General features: G+C 40.1%; 1 protein-coding gene across 1 annotated transcript in view; it reads right to left on the bottom strand.

Annotated features, from left to right (window-relative positions):
* Positions 1-15,740, bottom strand: part of GLDN (gliomedin) — a 65,779-nt gene extending 50,039 nt beyond the window's left edge. The window contains exon 1 of the mRNA XM_027840804.1: positions 15,254-15,740. Within this exon, the coding sequence (XP_027696605.1) occupies positions 15,254-15,616 (363 nt within the window). The 5' untranslated portion in view covers positions 15,617-15,740. The remainder of the gene's footprint in view (positions 1-15,253) is intronic.
* Positions 15,741-16,092: the final 352 nt, after the last annotated feature.

Genomic DNA, 16,092 nt, shown 5'->3' with positions numbered 1-16,092 from the left:
CACTGAATGGGCATTGCCTCACTCAAAGTGAGAACCTGAAAAGACCTTAGCTTAAAAAGGCCGAGGTCCCCCACTGCACCCTGGGTCATCTCCAGTTGTCCTGATCTATATATGGCCACTGGACCCAGATGACTCTGGAGGAGAAAGTGAGGCTGGTGACTTTGCACAGCCCTCCTTCACTCAAATCAAAGTCAACTGTAAGTCATGTCATCATCTCCCTGATGTCACAGTCCTCTTTGAGAATGAAGGACAAACCATACCACCACAGAACCACACAATCCTGGCATCATGCTTAGCAGCAAAATTATTCCCTTGGTGAATATCCCCTAGGTTCCTTAGAAAAACTCAATTTGATTATCACTTTTTTTTTTCTAAGCTCTGAATTTTTATAACCTTCACAAACCAACCTGTTTCTTAAAGGAAAAACATTCCACAACCATACTTGAAACATATTAAATATGTTAGAATACAGTATTTTAAATAAAATTATATAAAAGTTTTTATTTTAAATAAAATTATATAGTAGTTTCTTTAAAGTTGATATTATCCCAGAGAATCATAGAGTCATAGAATCTTAGGAGCTCAGAAGTCATCTAGTTCATATACGAATAGGAATCCTCTCTATAATGTGCTAGATAAGTGGTCTTCCAGCCTTCACTAGACTTTTCCAGCATACTAACATAATTATGCTGGTCGTGATTGTAATGAGAAGCTGGCCAATGAGGGCCCAGTCCATTAGCATGTATAATATGCTTGAACTTGGACCAACCCATGTGAAGCTTGCTTCTGGGCATGTGTCATGGAGGAGTATGTCCCCCAACTTAAGAGCAGGTATCATCTGTTTCTTGTCAGTTTACCATGTAGTGATGAAAAGCTTTATGTCTGGCTGCTGAGCCTGAACTGAATATATATTCAAAGGGTTCAAGCAGAGAATCTCTTACTCTCTCTCCCCTGGTGCCTTTTAAGTGAGGAGGAAGAAATTCTGTGGGTCTCCAAGTAAAGGAAAGAGGTACCCCTGGTGACTCAGAGCTACCTTATCTCCCTACACAGGCTCCAGGTGGATATGAATGCACGGAGTCTGTTTCTTTGGTCTCTTGTGTTTCCTGATATTAGGGGAATGAATATTCAGAGACAGAATGCACCGGTTTGCAATCTTATGAGCTTGGAAAGGCCAGAAGAGCTATTAGATTTCCAGTAATTGGAGTTGGTGGCAATTTGTCGGTGGCTGCAGCAGCCCAAACTGGTGAGGAATCATCCCTGAGGGTACACCTACTTGACCAAGTCCATGGGGTAAAGACCAAGCCTAGGTAAGTAAGGGAATGAATTCATCTATCGGTTATGCCACACCTAGAAGTGAACTTGCTGGGGACTCCTCGAAGGGAGAAAATTACTTGGGGGGGATGTTTTGGGGCAACCATTTAAAATTTAGGTTTGCTTTCCCCAGGGACCACATGGATGTACAGATGGAAGAATAAGACTCTTGGTTTAGGGAGGACGTTGTACTTTGCTCCTTGTAATACCTTATACCCCTTTGTAAAAGCTAATCAATGTTCATTGTTCCATTGATAGTGGGAAAATGTTAACCAGTTAAGTGATATTGGAGGGAACATACCAGACAGGAGTTAGTGAGTGATAGTACTTGAAATCTCAACCCCTTGGGTTGCTACTAGAATCCTGAGGGGAGGTGTCTTCAGCTATTCTCCACTAGCCCAGCTTCCCAGTGCCAGTGGAGATTGTGAGAATAAATCCAGAACCTACTCTACATACAAAGAAAGAACATACACTCACATATCCATCCTCATATTCCTGAGACTGAAACAAAAATGTCCACTTTTCTACCACAGGAAGGGAAGCGGAAGAGAATTAGAATTTATAAAGCACCTACTATGTGCCAGGAACTGTGCTAAGCACTTTTTACAAATATTATTTTGTTTTATCCTCACAACAACCTGGTGAGGTAGATACTATTATTATCCCCATTTTACAGAGGAGGAAACTGAGGCAAACAGAGATCAAGGAACTTGCTCAGGGTCATACAGACAAGGTGAGAGTGGGAACTAATGTGTTCTGCATGTATCCTCACCCAAAGCCACTAGTTTGATATTTCTTTCTTTCTTCCTCCTTAAGTTTTTCCTTTTTGTTTCTATGGTCTGCTTCAATTGTTTGCGAAAACTTGGTAAACATGGCAGTATTTTAAAAACATGGTAGTACTATAGGCCAACTAGGTGGTGCAATGGATAGAGCACCAGCCCCAAAGTCAGGAGAATCTGAGTTCAAATCCGGCCTCAGACCAAATACTTGACACTTACTAACTGTGTGACCTTGGGCAAGTCACTTAACCCCAATTGCCTAAAAATAAATAAATAAATAAAAACATGGTAGTACTTTACTAAAAAATGGGCCTTGATTCCTGTGGAATTTTGAGCCATATTTTCCCCCCCTCTGGGGGATTAAAAGGGTAGCAAACCAAATCAGAAGGTCATTGTCAAGTACCACTGGAACATCAGCCAATTTTCTCCCTGCCTCTTCCATTTGAATACTGAGCTGATCTAGATTTTGGGGCATCCGGAATCACTATTCAAAAAAACCTTTGAGTGGCCACCAAAGAAAGCTAATGCAAGCAAATGTAGGAAGGCAGGCTCATCAAGCTGAGGGAGAAATTAACAAATGGGATCACAAGAATACCTCAACAGGCTGGAGTATTGGGCTGAACAGAATAAGATTAAAATTTAATGGGGATAGAAGTTTCCACACTTCCACTCAAGGAATCAACTTTGTAAGTACTACATGGGGGTGAAGAGGCTAAACAATAGTTTTTACAGAAAAAGACCCAGGGGTTTTAGTGGACTATAAGCTCAAAACTAGTTAAAAGTGTGACGTGGTCTCCAAAAAAGTTAATACCATTATAAACAGCTTTAAAAAGGCATTTTGTTGTTCAATTGTTTAAGTCCTGTCTGAGTCTTCATGACCCCATTTGGGGTTTTCTTGGAAAGATTCTGGAGTGGTTTGCCATTTCCTTCTCCAGCTCACTTTACAGAAGAAGAAACTGAGGCAAATGGGGTGAAGTGAATTGCTCAAGGTCAGACTGCTAGTAAGTATATGAGGCCAGATTTGAAGTCAGGAGTCTTCCTGACTCCAGGTCCTGCATTCTATACACTGTGCCGCCTAGCTGCTCCATTAAAAAGACATGGTATCAGGGGGCAGCTAGGTGATGCAGTGGATAGAGCACTGGGTCTGGAGTCAGGAAGATCTGAGTTCAAATCCATTCTCAGACAAGACACTTGACACTTAGTAGTTGTGTTCCCCTGGGCAAGTCACTTAACCCCAATTGCTTTGCCAAAAAAAAAAATGAAAACAAACAAAAGATATGGTATCCAGAATGACAAACTGCTCCAGTATCTTAGCCAAGAAAACCCTAAATGTGGTCACAAAGAGCCAGACGTGATTGAAACAATTGAACAACAATGGTACCAAGGTATTCTGAAATGGCCAGGTCACATTTAGAACAATGCATTCAGTTCTGGGCACCATATTTTAGGAAGAATATGAACAAGCTAAAGCATTCCAAGACTAAGGTGAGCAGGATTTTAAAGGGCTTGGAAGTCACATCATCCAAAGATTAGTCAAAGTAACTGGGAATGTTTAACCTATAGGGAAGGGAGCTTTAGGAAGGACACAACAGCTATTTGGCCACAGACGTAGAACTAAGGAATAAAAGCTGCAAAGGAGCCAGACTCAGCCCAATAAAAGCAGAAGCTACCAAAGATTGGAGCTACCCCAAACTGAATGCCCTTGGGAAGGAGTGAGGTCCTTATACTAAAGACGTCACAATACTAGATGGCCACTTTTAAGAAACAGCACAAAGTGTTCATGTTTCAGGTAGAAATAAAGACTAGATGACCATTGAAATCCCCTCCAATTCTATGATTCTGTGAATCTGTAGGTCAGTGAAAAAAGAGTTTTATAAAGAGAAGCTAAACCAAGCTCCAAAGGGAACTAAACCCTCTGGAATGTTCAATTAAATGAAACATGCTAATCTGTCACCAAGGTGTAGCAAAACTCAATTTTGTTTGCATTGTATCGTGCTTTGTAAGTGTGAAAGAGAAGAAAATACATGTGTAGCTATGTAAGAGAAGTAGAATGTTAGAACCGTAACAGGCATGCAGCTAGAGGAGAATGATTATGCTCCTTTACTTTCTAATGAGTACTGAACAAGGTGAGAATTATCCTTGTCCTAGGTTCTCATTGTACCTCTGATAGGACTTTCCTTTTCTTTGTAGCAGCAGTGAGGATTCTCAAGTTTATACTATAGCGATGATTGTTGTTATTCAGTCATTTTAGTTGTATCCCACTCTTTGTGACCTCATTTGGGGTTTTCTGGGCAAAGATACTGTAGTGGTTTGATATTTCCGTCTCTAGCTAATTTTATAGATGAGGAAACTGAGGCAAATAGGGTGAAGTGACTTGCTCAGGGTCATATGGCCATAAGTGTCTGAGGCCAGATGAGTCTTTCTGATTCCAGGCACAGTGCTCTATCCACTGTGCCACCGACTTGCCCCTTAATGATGATAGAATTCATATACTTGAGTTGGCCTTGGGCTAATATTCTAAAATATGGTGACACCCCAGTAATAGAAATAAAAGGGAGGCATGGACACAGGCAGATAGACAGTCACAGTGAGACAAACAGACACAGAGAATAGGGGGTGTACATTGGCCTAAAGAGAGACGTGGGTTTCCACAAAGCCACTCTAATAGTAATCACACATACCCAGAGGCCAGAGTCTGAGAGAGATACTGTAGGAGAGAAGGAGCCTTGAGGAGAAAGAAATGTGTTTGGAATCCCAGTGAGAGTATGTGGAAGAGAAGATGAGATATCCAGCCACACCTCCCACCACTTGCGTAGCCACAGAAAGGAGAGCATCATATACATCATGAAATGATTTAGTTCTATTCCTTCCCTGGTACTCAGAATTCTGAGGATTATATAGGAGGATCAGACAGAAGGTAGGATTTACCTGTATGACATACAATCATGACTCTAGAGAATCAGTTGTCTATTGGAATCTTTTAAAATCATGACTATTATTCACTTCTTTGGCTCTCTCAAAGCTCCTGGCATGCCAACTAAAAGGGGCTATGATCCAACAGACAATGTTAGAGGCGAAAGGTTTATAACAATGCATAGCAAAGAAAGTGGCAAGAAGGAAATTTGGCAGTCCAAGACCATCACATTCACCACAGTTGTTTTGTTGTTCATTTTTTTTGAGTCATGTCTGACTCTTCATGACCGTATTTGGGATTTTCTTGGTAAAGATATTGGAGTGGTCTGCCATATCCTTCTCAGCTCATTTTACAGATGAGGAAACTGAGGCAACAGATTTAAGTGACTTGCCCAAGGTTACACAGCTAGTAAGTGTCTGAGGCCAGATTTGAACTCAGAAAGAAGAGTCTTCCTGACTCCAGGTCTAGCACTCTATCCACTTTGCCTCCTTGCTACCCATATTCATCGCAAGGAGCTCCTAAAAAGCAGTGGTTTTTGGAGATCTCATCTGTGCTCATCAGAATCAGCCTATGCAGATTCTCCTCATTTCTTTCCCCTTCAAGTCTCAGCTCAGATGCTACCTCCTCTATGAAGCCTTTCCTCATTTTCTCATTTGAAAATGTTCCCTCCTTCCTCTTGATTCTTGTAGTACTTTGTCTAGACCTTCTTTGCTCTTACCACGTTATAGCCTGTATCTGACTTATTTAAGTATGTGTCTCAGCATCCCTCATAGATTGTCAGTTTCTTTAGGGAACTAACCATCTTGTTGCTCATCAGCAAATTCTAGCACAATGTTTTGAATACAGTAAATACTTAATAATTGTTGAGTACAATTTTTGGACTGAGTAATACAGTTAATTTTTGTTTAGTTGTCTGTATTTCAATACTTCAGGGAGCCATAATTTCTTTGGTGTAGGTATTCTTTTCAATGACACAAATCTTAGCCGCCTACACTTAATAAACAATCTTTGTGAGTTGCTATAGCTAATTATACATAGCTATAGTTGCTAACAACCTTATGATGAGCCTGTATGAATTTAAATGATCTCTCTGGTCCTTGAAAAACCAGCTCTATAGTTCCAATTCCAAGAATCTACCAGAAATCGTGCCACACTGCCATAGCCTTCTATGGGTCACATCCACGCTTTGATGCTACACTAGAATAAGATTTTAGTGTTTATAAGATAGGTTTCACGTTTTAAAAATCTAACAACTATTAGACCATTGATTGAGATATGTCTGATAGCATGCCTCAGAGATGTCCTGTCATCATCATCTCTAATACTTTGTGATCTGATCACAGACCATCCATGCTTATCTATCCTGTGCAACTTTCATCTAATCCACCATCCTTGTAATTCAGGAACAGCTAGTGAGTGTCTTCTATGTGTAAGACCAACATTATCCATACCTGGCACTGTCTTTGAACCAGGGACACCTGCTTCTTTGCTGTTCATTGAACAAGACATTCCATCTCCCAACTCAGGGCATTTTCACTGGCTACTCTGGCTCTTTCCCGCCCCCAACCCCGCCCCTGCCTGGAATGGTCTCTCTCTCTCTCTCTCTCTCTCTCTCTCTCTCTCTCTCTCTCTCTTCTTATCTCTGCCTCTTAGCTTCCTTCAAGTCTGAACTAAAATTTTATGAGAAGCCCTTTTTTTTTTAACCATACTTAATTCTAGAGCCTTCCCTCTGGATTACTTCCTATTTCATCCTGCATATATTTTGTTTGTATATATTTGTTTATACCTTGTCTCCCCTTTAGAATGCAAGCTCCTCTGAGGGGAGGTACTGTCTTTTACCTTTCTCAGTGTACCTAGTGGGGCAACTGGGTGGTACAATGGACAGGGTGCCAGCCTTGGAGTCGGAAGACTCACCTTCTTGAGTTCAAATCTGACTTCAGATACTTACTAGCTTTGTGACCCTGGCCAAGTCACTTAACCCCATTTGCCTCAGTTCTCTCATCTGTAAAATAAGCTGGAGAGGGAAATGGCAAACCACCCCAGTATCTTTGCTGAGAAAACCCCAAATGGGGTCACAAAGAGTTGGACACAACTAAAAGGACTGAAAAACAAGAATATCCCCAGTGCTTAGCACAGTGCCTAACACATAGTAGGCACATAATAAATGCTTGTTGACAGAAGGATTATCTTTTAAATCACTTCAAAGGATCATGGACCAAGAGCTGGGAGGAACTTCAGATCTTGTAGGAAGCAATTAAAAAGCTTTACTAGGATTTGACTCACACCTCAAGATCCCTAGTCATGTTTCAAAGAACCAACAAAAGGTTAACCTATTCTATCCTGAGGTGGAAGAAAAAAAAAAACAACCCAGGATTGAGTAAGACAGCTGTATGGTGGGAGGGGAACAATCCTGAGTGGTCAAGGGGACAACCCCAGAGCCATCCTAGCCTACCAACAGCCTGCCCTCCAGCAGATTACAGCTCTGTTCCCAGCCTGAGTATTTTTTTAAGAAGTTGATGAATTATTCGAAACACTGAATTTGCATTTTGATGACCAGGTCCATAATCAATCTACAGACAGTCAACTAAGATATATTCATTGAGGATCTTAGCACTGTGTTGAAAGATGTGGGATTACTGAGCATCTCAACTCTGCACTACAGGATGTGAGGGGACATAAAAGAAGTATAAGATGTAGTCTCTTTTACAAGAAGCTAACAATATCATTGAGTAGACAATGTTAACACAGAGACAAATGAGAGAATAACATCAAGCATTTACATACTTCTCCGGGGTTTGCAATTATCTCATTTAAGCTGCACAATAATTCTATGAGTAGCTGTTATTATTCTAATCATTCCCATTGATGAAGGAAGGAAACTGATTTTGCTCAGGGCCCCATAGCTAGTAATGGTCAGAGGTGGTGTCAAACACAGAGTCACCTGACTCCCAGTTCAGCATTCTTTCATCTCTACCAAGCAGCCTGTCTCACCAAGAACAAGACAGTATAGATACAATTAAGTGGTAATTCTGTGGCACTGACAAGAAGCATAAAAGGTGTTCATGCACAGAGAGAGCTTATTTCCATTGCTTCTCTGTCCCATCTCAGCTCCCAAGTGTTTTGAAGAGAATTAATGTAACAATGCCTTGGACAGCTTCCAATCCTGTGTTATTAGCCCATTTTAAGAATCACTTGTCAACTGAAGGCCAGTAGTAGAGTGGTCTGAAGATGGAAATCTGCTGGAGAAACCTTTCAGAAACTGTTAAGAATAACATTTTATGTCCACATAGTACCTTTCAACAAGGATCTTTAAATGAGAGTTTAGGCAAAGCACAGTTAAGTAATATGTCTGATAACATACTGCAGAAAGTACAAGGTAAAACTCTACTCCAAAGCATCATTAGTTCACATTGCAATATTTCCAAATGCATGACATGATCCTAATGTACCTGAAAGTGTTTACTGCAGTGAAAATTTTTTGGTACCACACACACATACATAACTTTAATGTTTGCAAAGTATCTCATTTGACCCCATAACCTTGTGAGGTGGGTGCTATAGGTTTCCTAACTCCTATTTTACAGATGAGGCAAATGAAGCTTAGAGAGATTTTGTGATTTTCTCAGGATCTTAATAAAATGTCTTAGGTAAGATTCAAACCCAGGTTTTCCTGGTTCCAAGTTCAACACTCAATCACCTTTCCTCTCCTATTGATAACATCTTAGTACAACTACTACATTTCCTCCCAATTAGCCTTTCTTTTAAAGTTATCATTGATATATTTGATAGACAATGTTTTCAAATTATAGGTTGATGGGTTTTAAAGCTAGAATAGACCTGAGAGACAGTCTGGTTCAAGTCCCTCATTTTGTAAATGAGGAAACTGAGTCCCAGAGAAGTGATATAATGGGAAGCCAAAGTTCCCACTAGTAAGAAGTGAAACCTAGATTTGGACCCAGGTCTTTTGACTTGAAACACAATGTGCTCTCCATGTCCCCATAATGTTTGGGAGAATTAGTAGCTCTAAACCAAATGTTTGTATCACTCATAGGGATTGAAAAAAAATCCCTTTGACTACATTAAGCAGCAAAACAAATATTTTGGAAACAAACTTATTTTTTAGTCTCCATAAGAAGAGCCCTGCCCAAATGCAATCTCACCAACTAACAGGATCAGAATGCACTAAAATCACAAGTCCTAAGAATCCAGTTAGAAACAAAGAAAAGAAAAAGAGCTTGAGAGAGTGAAGATAAGAATGCTAGCTTACATTTAGGAAGCACTTAACCTATAGCCTCATTTGATCCCTACAACAACTTTGCAAAGAAGGCAAAGTTACATGCATTGTATAGACAAGGAAACTTTATGGAGCCTTGTCGATTTTTCTTTACAAATATCTCTAGAACATGTGACATGGAGTCTTCCCTTTGGAAATCTTGTGAAGCCTATGGATCCCTTATCAGAATAATGTTTTTAAATGCATAAAATAATATATAGGAAGGAAAACAATTACAGCATATTGAAATACTGTTATCTATATATATGTATATGTATATATATGTGTGTGTGTATATATATACATATATACATATATATATATATATTTTTTTTTTAAAGCTCAAGGGCCCCAGGTTAAGAACCTTTTCTCTAGAATTTATTTCCTTCATCTCTGTTCCTATCAATCAGTATTCACCTTAGTTCAGGCTCCAATATTCTCATCCAGATAAGTGCAATAGGCTTTATTGGTTTGGGTTTGTTTATTTAATTTTACAATCCAATTGATCTTTGTATATCCATTCTCTCTTTACTTCAAATTATGGTTCAGTTATCACCAAACAAATCTTTCTTCAACACTGATTCTTTCATGTTACTCCCCTTCTCCAAAACTTATAAGTTATAGTTTCCAATTGATCTTCAGATCAATTCCAAACTCCTTATCTGGGTAGTCAAGGTTCCCTATGATCTTGTTCTACCATCTTACTTATTTTGCACTATTCCTCAATGATCCCTTGCAAATCGTAGACACTTATTTTAATGTACCTTTTAATGAACCTTTTTATTCCAGGCAAGTATATTATCTCACTAGGGAAGGGAACAAGTATACATATATATATATATATATATATATATATATGTGTGTGTGTGTGTGTGTGTGTATATGTATATATATGTGTGGGTGTGTATACATAAACATACATACACATATATACATATACACACACACACATATATATTTATATAGTGTGTACTGTGTGCCAGATACTGTGCTATTACACAGTTACAAATATTATCTCATTTAAAACTCATAACAACCATGGGAGAAAGGTACTATTATCTCCATTTTGCAGAACTGAGGCAGACATCAGTGAAGTGACTTGTCCATGGTCACACAGCTAGTAAGTGTCTGAGACCACATTTGAACTCAGGTCTTCTTGACTCCAGGCTCAGTGCTCTATCCACTGTGCCACCAGCCGCCTCTAGTTTCTGAACATACCATTCTCATTCTGTTATTTAGGCACATATCCATTTATTGAACTGCTTTAAATTTCATTCGTATGTAAAAAATGTTTTTCCTTTAATCTTAGTCATGAAGTCTACTTTATTTGCCTTAGGGTAGATTTCTGTGATATCAGCTCAGTTCTTGTTCAGTTTTCACTTCTATTATAAAACTGATCTTATTATGCAGATTTTTGAGTATTGATTATTTCCATAGCCTTCTTTCTCCTTTTCCACTTGTCCAAATTCTATGCAACCTTCAAGTCCGATCTCTATTTTCACTTCCTACATGAATTCTTTCTGAATAACAGCAGTTAACAAGGAACTTTCCTTTTCTGATGAACTATCACCTTTATTATCCATACCATACTATTTGCAACTTGGTCATGAGCTATATGTACTAGCTTGGTCTAATTATTTCACGTATACTAGTATCATAAGTTCCTTAGATTAGGTATCATACCTTAAACTTGCTTGTATCTACCACAGCATCTGGTGCTGGATATATTAATCTACTACAGCGCTAAAATGCACAAACCCCACAAAATATTTTTAAAAGAATGTCATTTGACCTTGTTGCTTTCACTCTTTTAAGGAAAGAAAATTGTGTCTTGAACTTTATTTAAGAAATAACCAAAGACTTTTCCCATATTGCATTTATTTAAAATAGAGTTATTATACCCCAAAGAGCAAAAGCCTCTGATGGGCTGAAAAATACTCCCTTTGTAGCTTAATCTCAATCTAAAAGCTTGTTTTGTTTAGAATGATGTGACCTTTAGTCTGTAGATAAAATGCATGCATATCAAGTCTTAATGTCAAATGAATTTGGCCATGGATTTGGGGGGAGGGGATCAGGGACAAGGAACAAGGAAAGCAGTCATTTTGTTTGTTTTTAAAGAGAAACTATATCAAATTTATGCCAAGTTGGTCCAAGTTGGTCTCCTAATTTTAAAGATCTTCTTTCTATTAGGAATTAGTAAAATACAAATATGTGTACCACTAGTTCTAGATAGGGAGAGTGGAGTAGCAGAATCAGAATATTTCTATTTCCATTTCCCATCAGCCAGTGTGGGAGGGGGAACAGAGAGAAGACTGGAGCCAGCCCCTCCCACTGCCCCTAGACTGAGCTCAGCATCTAAGGCCATGGCAATGAGTGGGAGATTAATTTGGGTTATATTATTTTTGGTCAAAAGTGATATGTGATTATAAAGGAAGGAGACTGATTTGTCTGGCGTGTCTCAGAAACTAGTTCTGAAGTCAATTTCTAAGAAGGTCAAAAAAGTTTTCAGCTATGGCAGCATTAAATTAAGGGAGAAAGGTCTAGTTTTTAGTCTTTACTGCTTCTGCTACTAATGGCCTAGCTTCTACAGTTTCCCATGTTACTCCTTTGAAGAAGAAAGCAAACATTTCATAAATTTACAGCTGGAAGGGAATTTAGAGGTTCTCTAGGGCAAGTCTCTAATTTTCTTTCCTTTTTTTTTTTTAAACTACCAACATGCCTTTGGAAAAATGTTTTTTAATATACCTTTGAAATAAATTAATTCAAAAGTAGGAAAAATAGCCTGTTTTGGACAAGAAAATATAAATATCCTACTCCAATGGATCTCTTGACTATGGTCAACACAAGTTTGCCAAAGGACAACACTCTTGTTTTCCAGGTGAGGAAAATGAGAACCTGAGAGGTTCAGTGACCTGCCTAAGGTCACACAGGTAGAGTGTATGGATAGGAAATCTCAGGTAGAGGCAAGATTCACCTCTATAGCCTTACTCTAAATCTAGTGCCCTTTTGGTTTACTGCACTGACTTGGTTGCATGAGCCCTGGTCCAGAATCAGAGTATTATCAGATTTATATTATGAATCTTGAATCATTACTTTAGCATTTCAACATGCATATTTAATGTATAATTAGCTTGACAAGTGTTGAGTGTTTATTATGAGCCCTTCCTTGAGTTAGGTGCTACAGAGATGAAGAAAGGCCAGAGTAAACATCCATGGGTCAATAAAGAGATGAGGTCAAAGGAAGGAAAAGACAGAGAAAGGCAGAAAAAACTCAAAGGGAGGAGAAACAAAGGTAGAGGAGAGTAAGAGAGACCAAAGAGAAGTAGTAGGTTTCTCTTTGAGGGGAAAAGGCCTACTTCTATTCCTCTCCACTGTTTCAGGTACTAGCACAACCTCAACCAATCTTTCACTACTATTGCTTCTAAGATTCAGGAAGAAAGTTGTTGATTGCATCACAATATTTTTATATCTCCATCACTACTTAGATTAATATATTTGTATCTTGTGTTGCTAGGGCTGGTACTAAAGGAAGGTTTCTCTCTTTCTCTCTCTCTCTCCTTCCCTCCTTCCCTCTCTCCCCACTCCTCTTCCTCTCTTTCTTCTCTCTCTTTCTTTTCTTTCAGTCTCTATCTCTCTCTTAGTCTGTCTCTTTTTCACACACTTGCACATGCAGAGAAGGGGAGAGATAGAGGGAAGGAGGGAGAAAGACAGAGACACAGAGAGAGAGAGATCAGTCTTCTTTTCTGAGAATAGCAGAGAGTGAAAGTGAGAAGAATTTAGGAGTGTGGCCCAAGAGTAAATACAATACTTCCTGAAAACATGCCATGGCCTCCTTGGTAATCAGGTATCCCTCCTCTCTTCTCACCCTGCTTTTTATGTGTGCCATGGCCTGCAAGGGAGAACAAAGAGGCAAGTGTGGCTGGCATGGCATAACTGGTTACTCTGCTAAAGAAATGCCAAATCTGGCTTTATGAGTGTCAGTAGCATCTTCTGTATTCAGGAAAGTTCTTTCATGCTCTATTAGAGACTGATGCTCAGCATATCATTGGAAGTAAAGTAATGCCTTTAGAAATGATTTATAAATAAATTCTTGCAAACTTGTTAACAAGTTTGATGTTTTTGCTAGCAGAATTCTTTCTAAACAAGTTGCTATGTTAGAATGCCATTGGCCTCAGGTCCTCTTAAATATCAAATTTGAACTTTAGATTGGCAAAGGAAAGAAAATTTAGGAAACCTGGCTTCTAGGCTTATATGTTGCTCTGGCCTTTCCTCATCTCTGTAGCACCTAATGGATTATGATATAAGGAGATACTTTTGATATATTTATTAAAAACAATTTTCACTAGAAAGCATTCTTCTTCTATTGATCTATTTTTAAGGTTGGAAGCATATGGTTGAACTAACCAAACAGACCATGAATATCAGCTAGGCCAATGAAGAAAAAAGCAGGAGACCCAAGAGACTCTCTTAAAGGCATGAATTTTGCAGTAGAGGAAAAGCAAGGGGGTCCTTTCTGTAATTTTTGTTTGGGGTGGGGGTTCAGAATTTAAATATACGATATTGGTTGAAAGCAAGGTTGGAATTGGAAGTCATCTACCTAAAGAGATCATCCAAGCATGAGTTTTGCTTCCTCATAATCTTGGGACTATTTTAGTTTGTGTTAGATATTAAAATTCTTCATGGTAATAGGATTTTAAGTGGTAACAGCTCCACAAATCTTATACTCAAAAGAACCTCCTACACCCCTTGACTTCAGATGACAGAACTGAATTCCTTCTAATTATAAAGTGAAATAAACCCACAGTAATTATAATAATAATGAAATGAAATAGGAAAGGTCAATGCAATCTACAAGTAATTGCTGGGTAATTATTAAATTAAAATCAGTAAAGTAGCCCACTAACTTAAAATTGCAAAAATAATGCATTTCTAAAGGCTAAATAAATTTCTAAATTCTGAAAGGAATAGTTTAAGGAACTGTTCTATGTGGGTGCTGTGGAAAGAGCACTGGATTTGGAGTCAGAGGACCTGGGTTCAAATTTTCACTATATTATTACCTGTGTGACCTTTGGCAACTCACTTCACCCCTATGTCGGCCGATGTAAAATGAGGGAGAGGGGTGGATCAGATGACTCCTGAAGTCTCTTCCAGTTCTAAATCTATGATCCTAAACTCTAAGATGAACTTTCTGTGGTTCATTTTTCCCTCTCCAAAGCAATATATAAGCCTGGAATTTAATCTTCCTAAATTTCCTTTTCCTTTGCCAATCTAAAGTTCAAATTTGACTTTCAAGAACATCTCAAGCATTAGAATAACAGCAGCCAATCATCCAGTTAAATCCCCCCCAACTCTTGTGGGCAGCTAGGCCCTGCCTGCTTTTTTCATGGGCAATATTGAGAGCACTGAAGTTTTGTTTTTCTTTTCCCACCTAAATGGAAGTCAGACAATCTCACCAGCTGGCCCATGGCAAAGAGAATGCTTCTTTCTTTTAGTTGGGCAGGAGACAGATCGGGGCCACTATTTTGTTTTCTTTTTAAATCTTAGGAAATCTTTTACTTAAAAATAAAAATCCAGAGCTTCTTTGAGAGTGTAATTTCTTCTCATGCCAGATACAGTTATATATCCTTGAACCTAAAAAAGCTCGAATACTTAAGCAATGTTACAAATATATATGCAACCATTTTACATGCCAACATAGGTTCTTTGCAGAGAGGAAGCTTCCAAAACTTTCACGTAAAGGAAGTAGACACTCAAGAGTACGCCCCCACACTAATGTCCTTTTTTAAGACTAAAACATGTATCTGGGAAGAGGCGTCCAAGTGGCATCTAGGTTGGGTTAATGTGGACACCCAAAGGCTCAAAGCTTCAGAACTTGCAAACCTAGCGGGTCCTCCCTCTCAATCTTCTCCCTTCCCGCCCACCCCAGAGTGGAGAGCGGGATGAAGGCGGGGAGAGGGGAACAGCGCCTACGCCTACCGGCACCATGGAATAAGTCATCATCATCAGCATGTCCTGGTTCTCCGCCCGGATGTGTGGCTGGGGCTCCCCAGCATGACTGCGCTTGTTCCGCGCCGCCCCGGGGAGATCTGGCTCGGGGTTGCCGGGGATGTTCTGGGGAGCTCGACTCAGCTCCTGGAGGAAGATGCGGAGGGCGCTGTCCTCCCTCGCCTGCTGAACCCTCTCCGCCTCCAGCGCCCGCAGCTCCTCGCTCAGTCTGCGCCACTGGCACAGCGCGAAGACTGTGCCCACCGCGTTGAGCGCGGAAAGCAACGCCACGGCGGCCAGGGCGCCACGCAGAGCCCAACTGACTTCCCCGCTCCCTTTCTCTGTTTTGGTCATCCTCTCCACTTAGAGCCCCGGCCGGGCCTCAGAACGCAGTTGCGAGGTTGACGGCTGGAGGCCAAGTGCGCCGAGCTCTGAGGATAGGGCGGGGGTAGGGCCGGGCCGTAGAGAAGCTCAACCGGTTGTCTCCTGGTCAGGCTTATAAGCTTCTGGAAAGTCGTGGGCTGGTGGCAGCTCTGTGAGTCACATTGCCCTTTGGCCAAGGGAGCAGGGCGGATTGGAGATGAGCAGCCCTGGCAAAGGAGAAACCCCTAGGAATGGATGACAAGAAGAAGAGAAAGGACTAGTGGGAAGGGTCAAGTGACAGAACCAAACTAGAGGCATTGGTTGTAGAACAGTGGCACCAGATGAAGTTCCCGGTACCAAAACAAATCTTCCCATATTTTCCCCTCCTCTCCCTTCCCACCTTTAACCTGCCTCCTCTCAGTACTTGGAGTTCCCCTCCTCTCGTGGTCTTTGAAAATTGTTGGGGG

The sequence above is a fragment of the Vombatus ursinus genome, unplaced genomic scaffold, assembly GCF_900497805.2.
Source record: "Vombatus ursinus unplaced genomic scaffold, bare-nosed wombat genome assembly UNPS02014848.1, whole genome shotgun sequence".
Lineage (NCBI taxonomy): Eukaryota > Metazoa > Chordata > Mammalia > Diprotodontia > Vombatidae > Vombatus > Vombatus ursinus.
The sequence above is the reverse complement of the archived record's forward strand: the minus strand, read 5'-3'. Positions and strand labels throughout refer to the sequence as shown.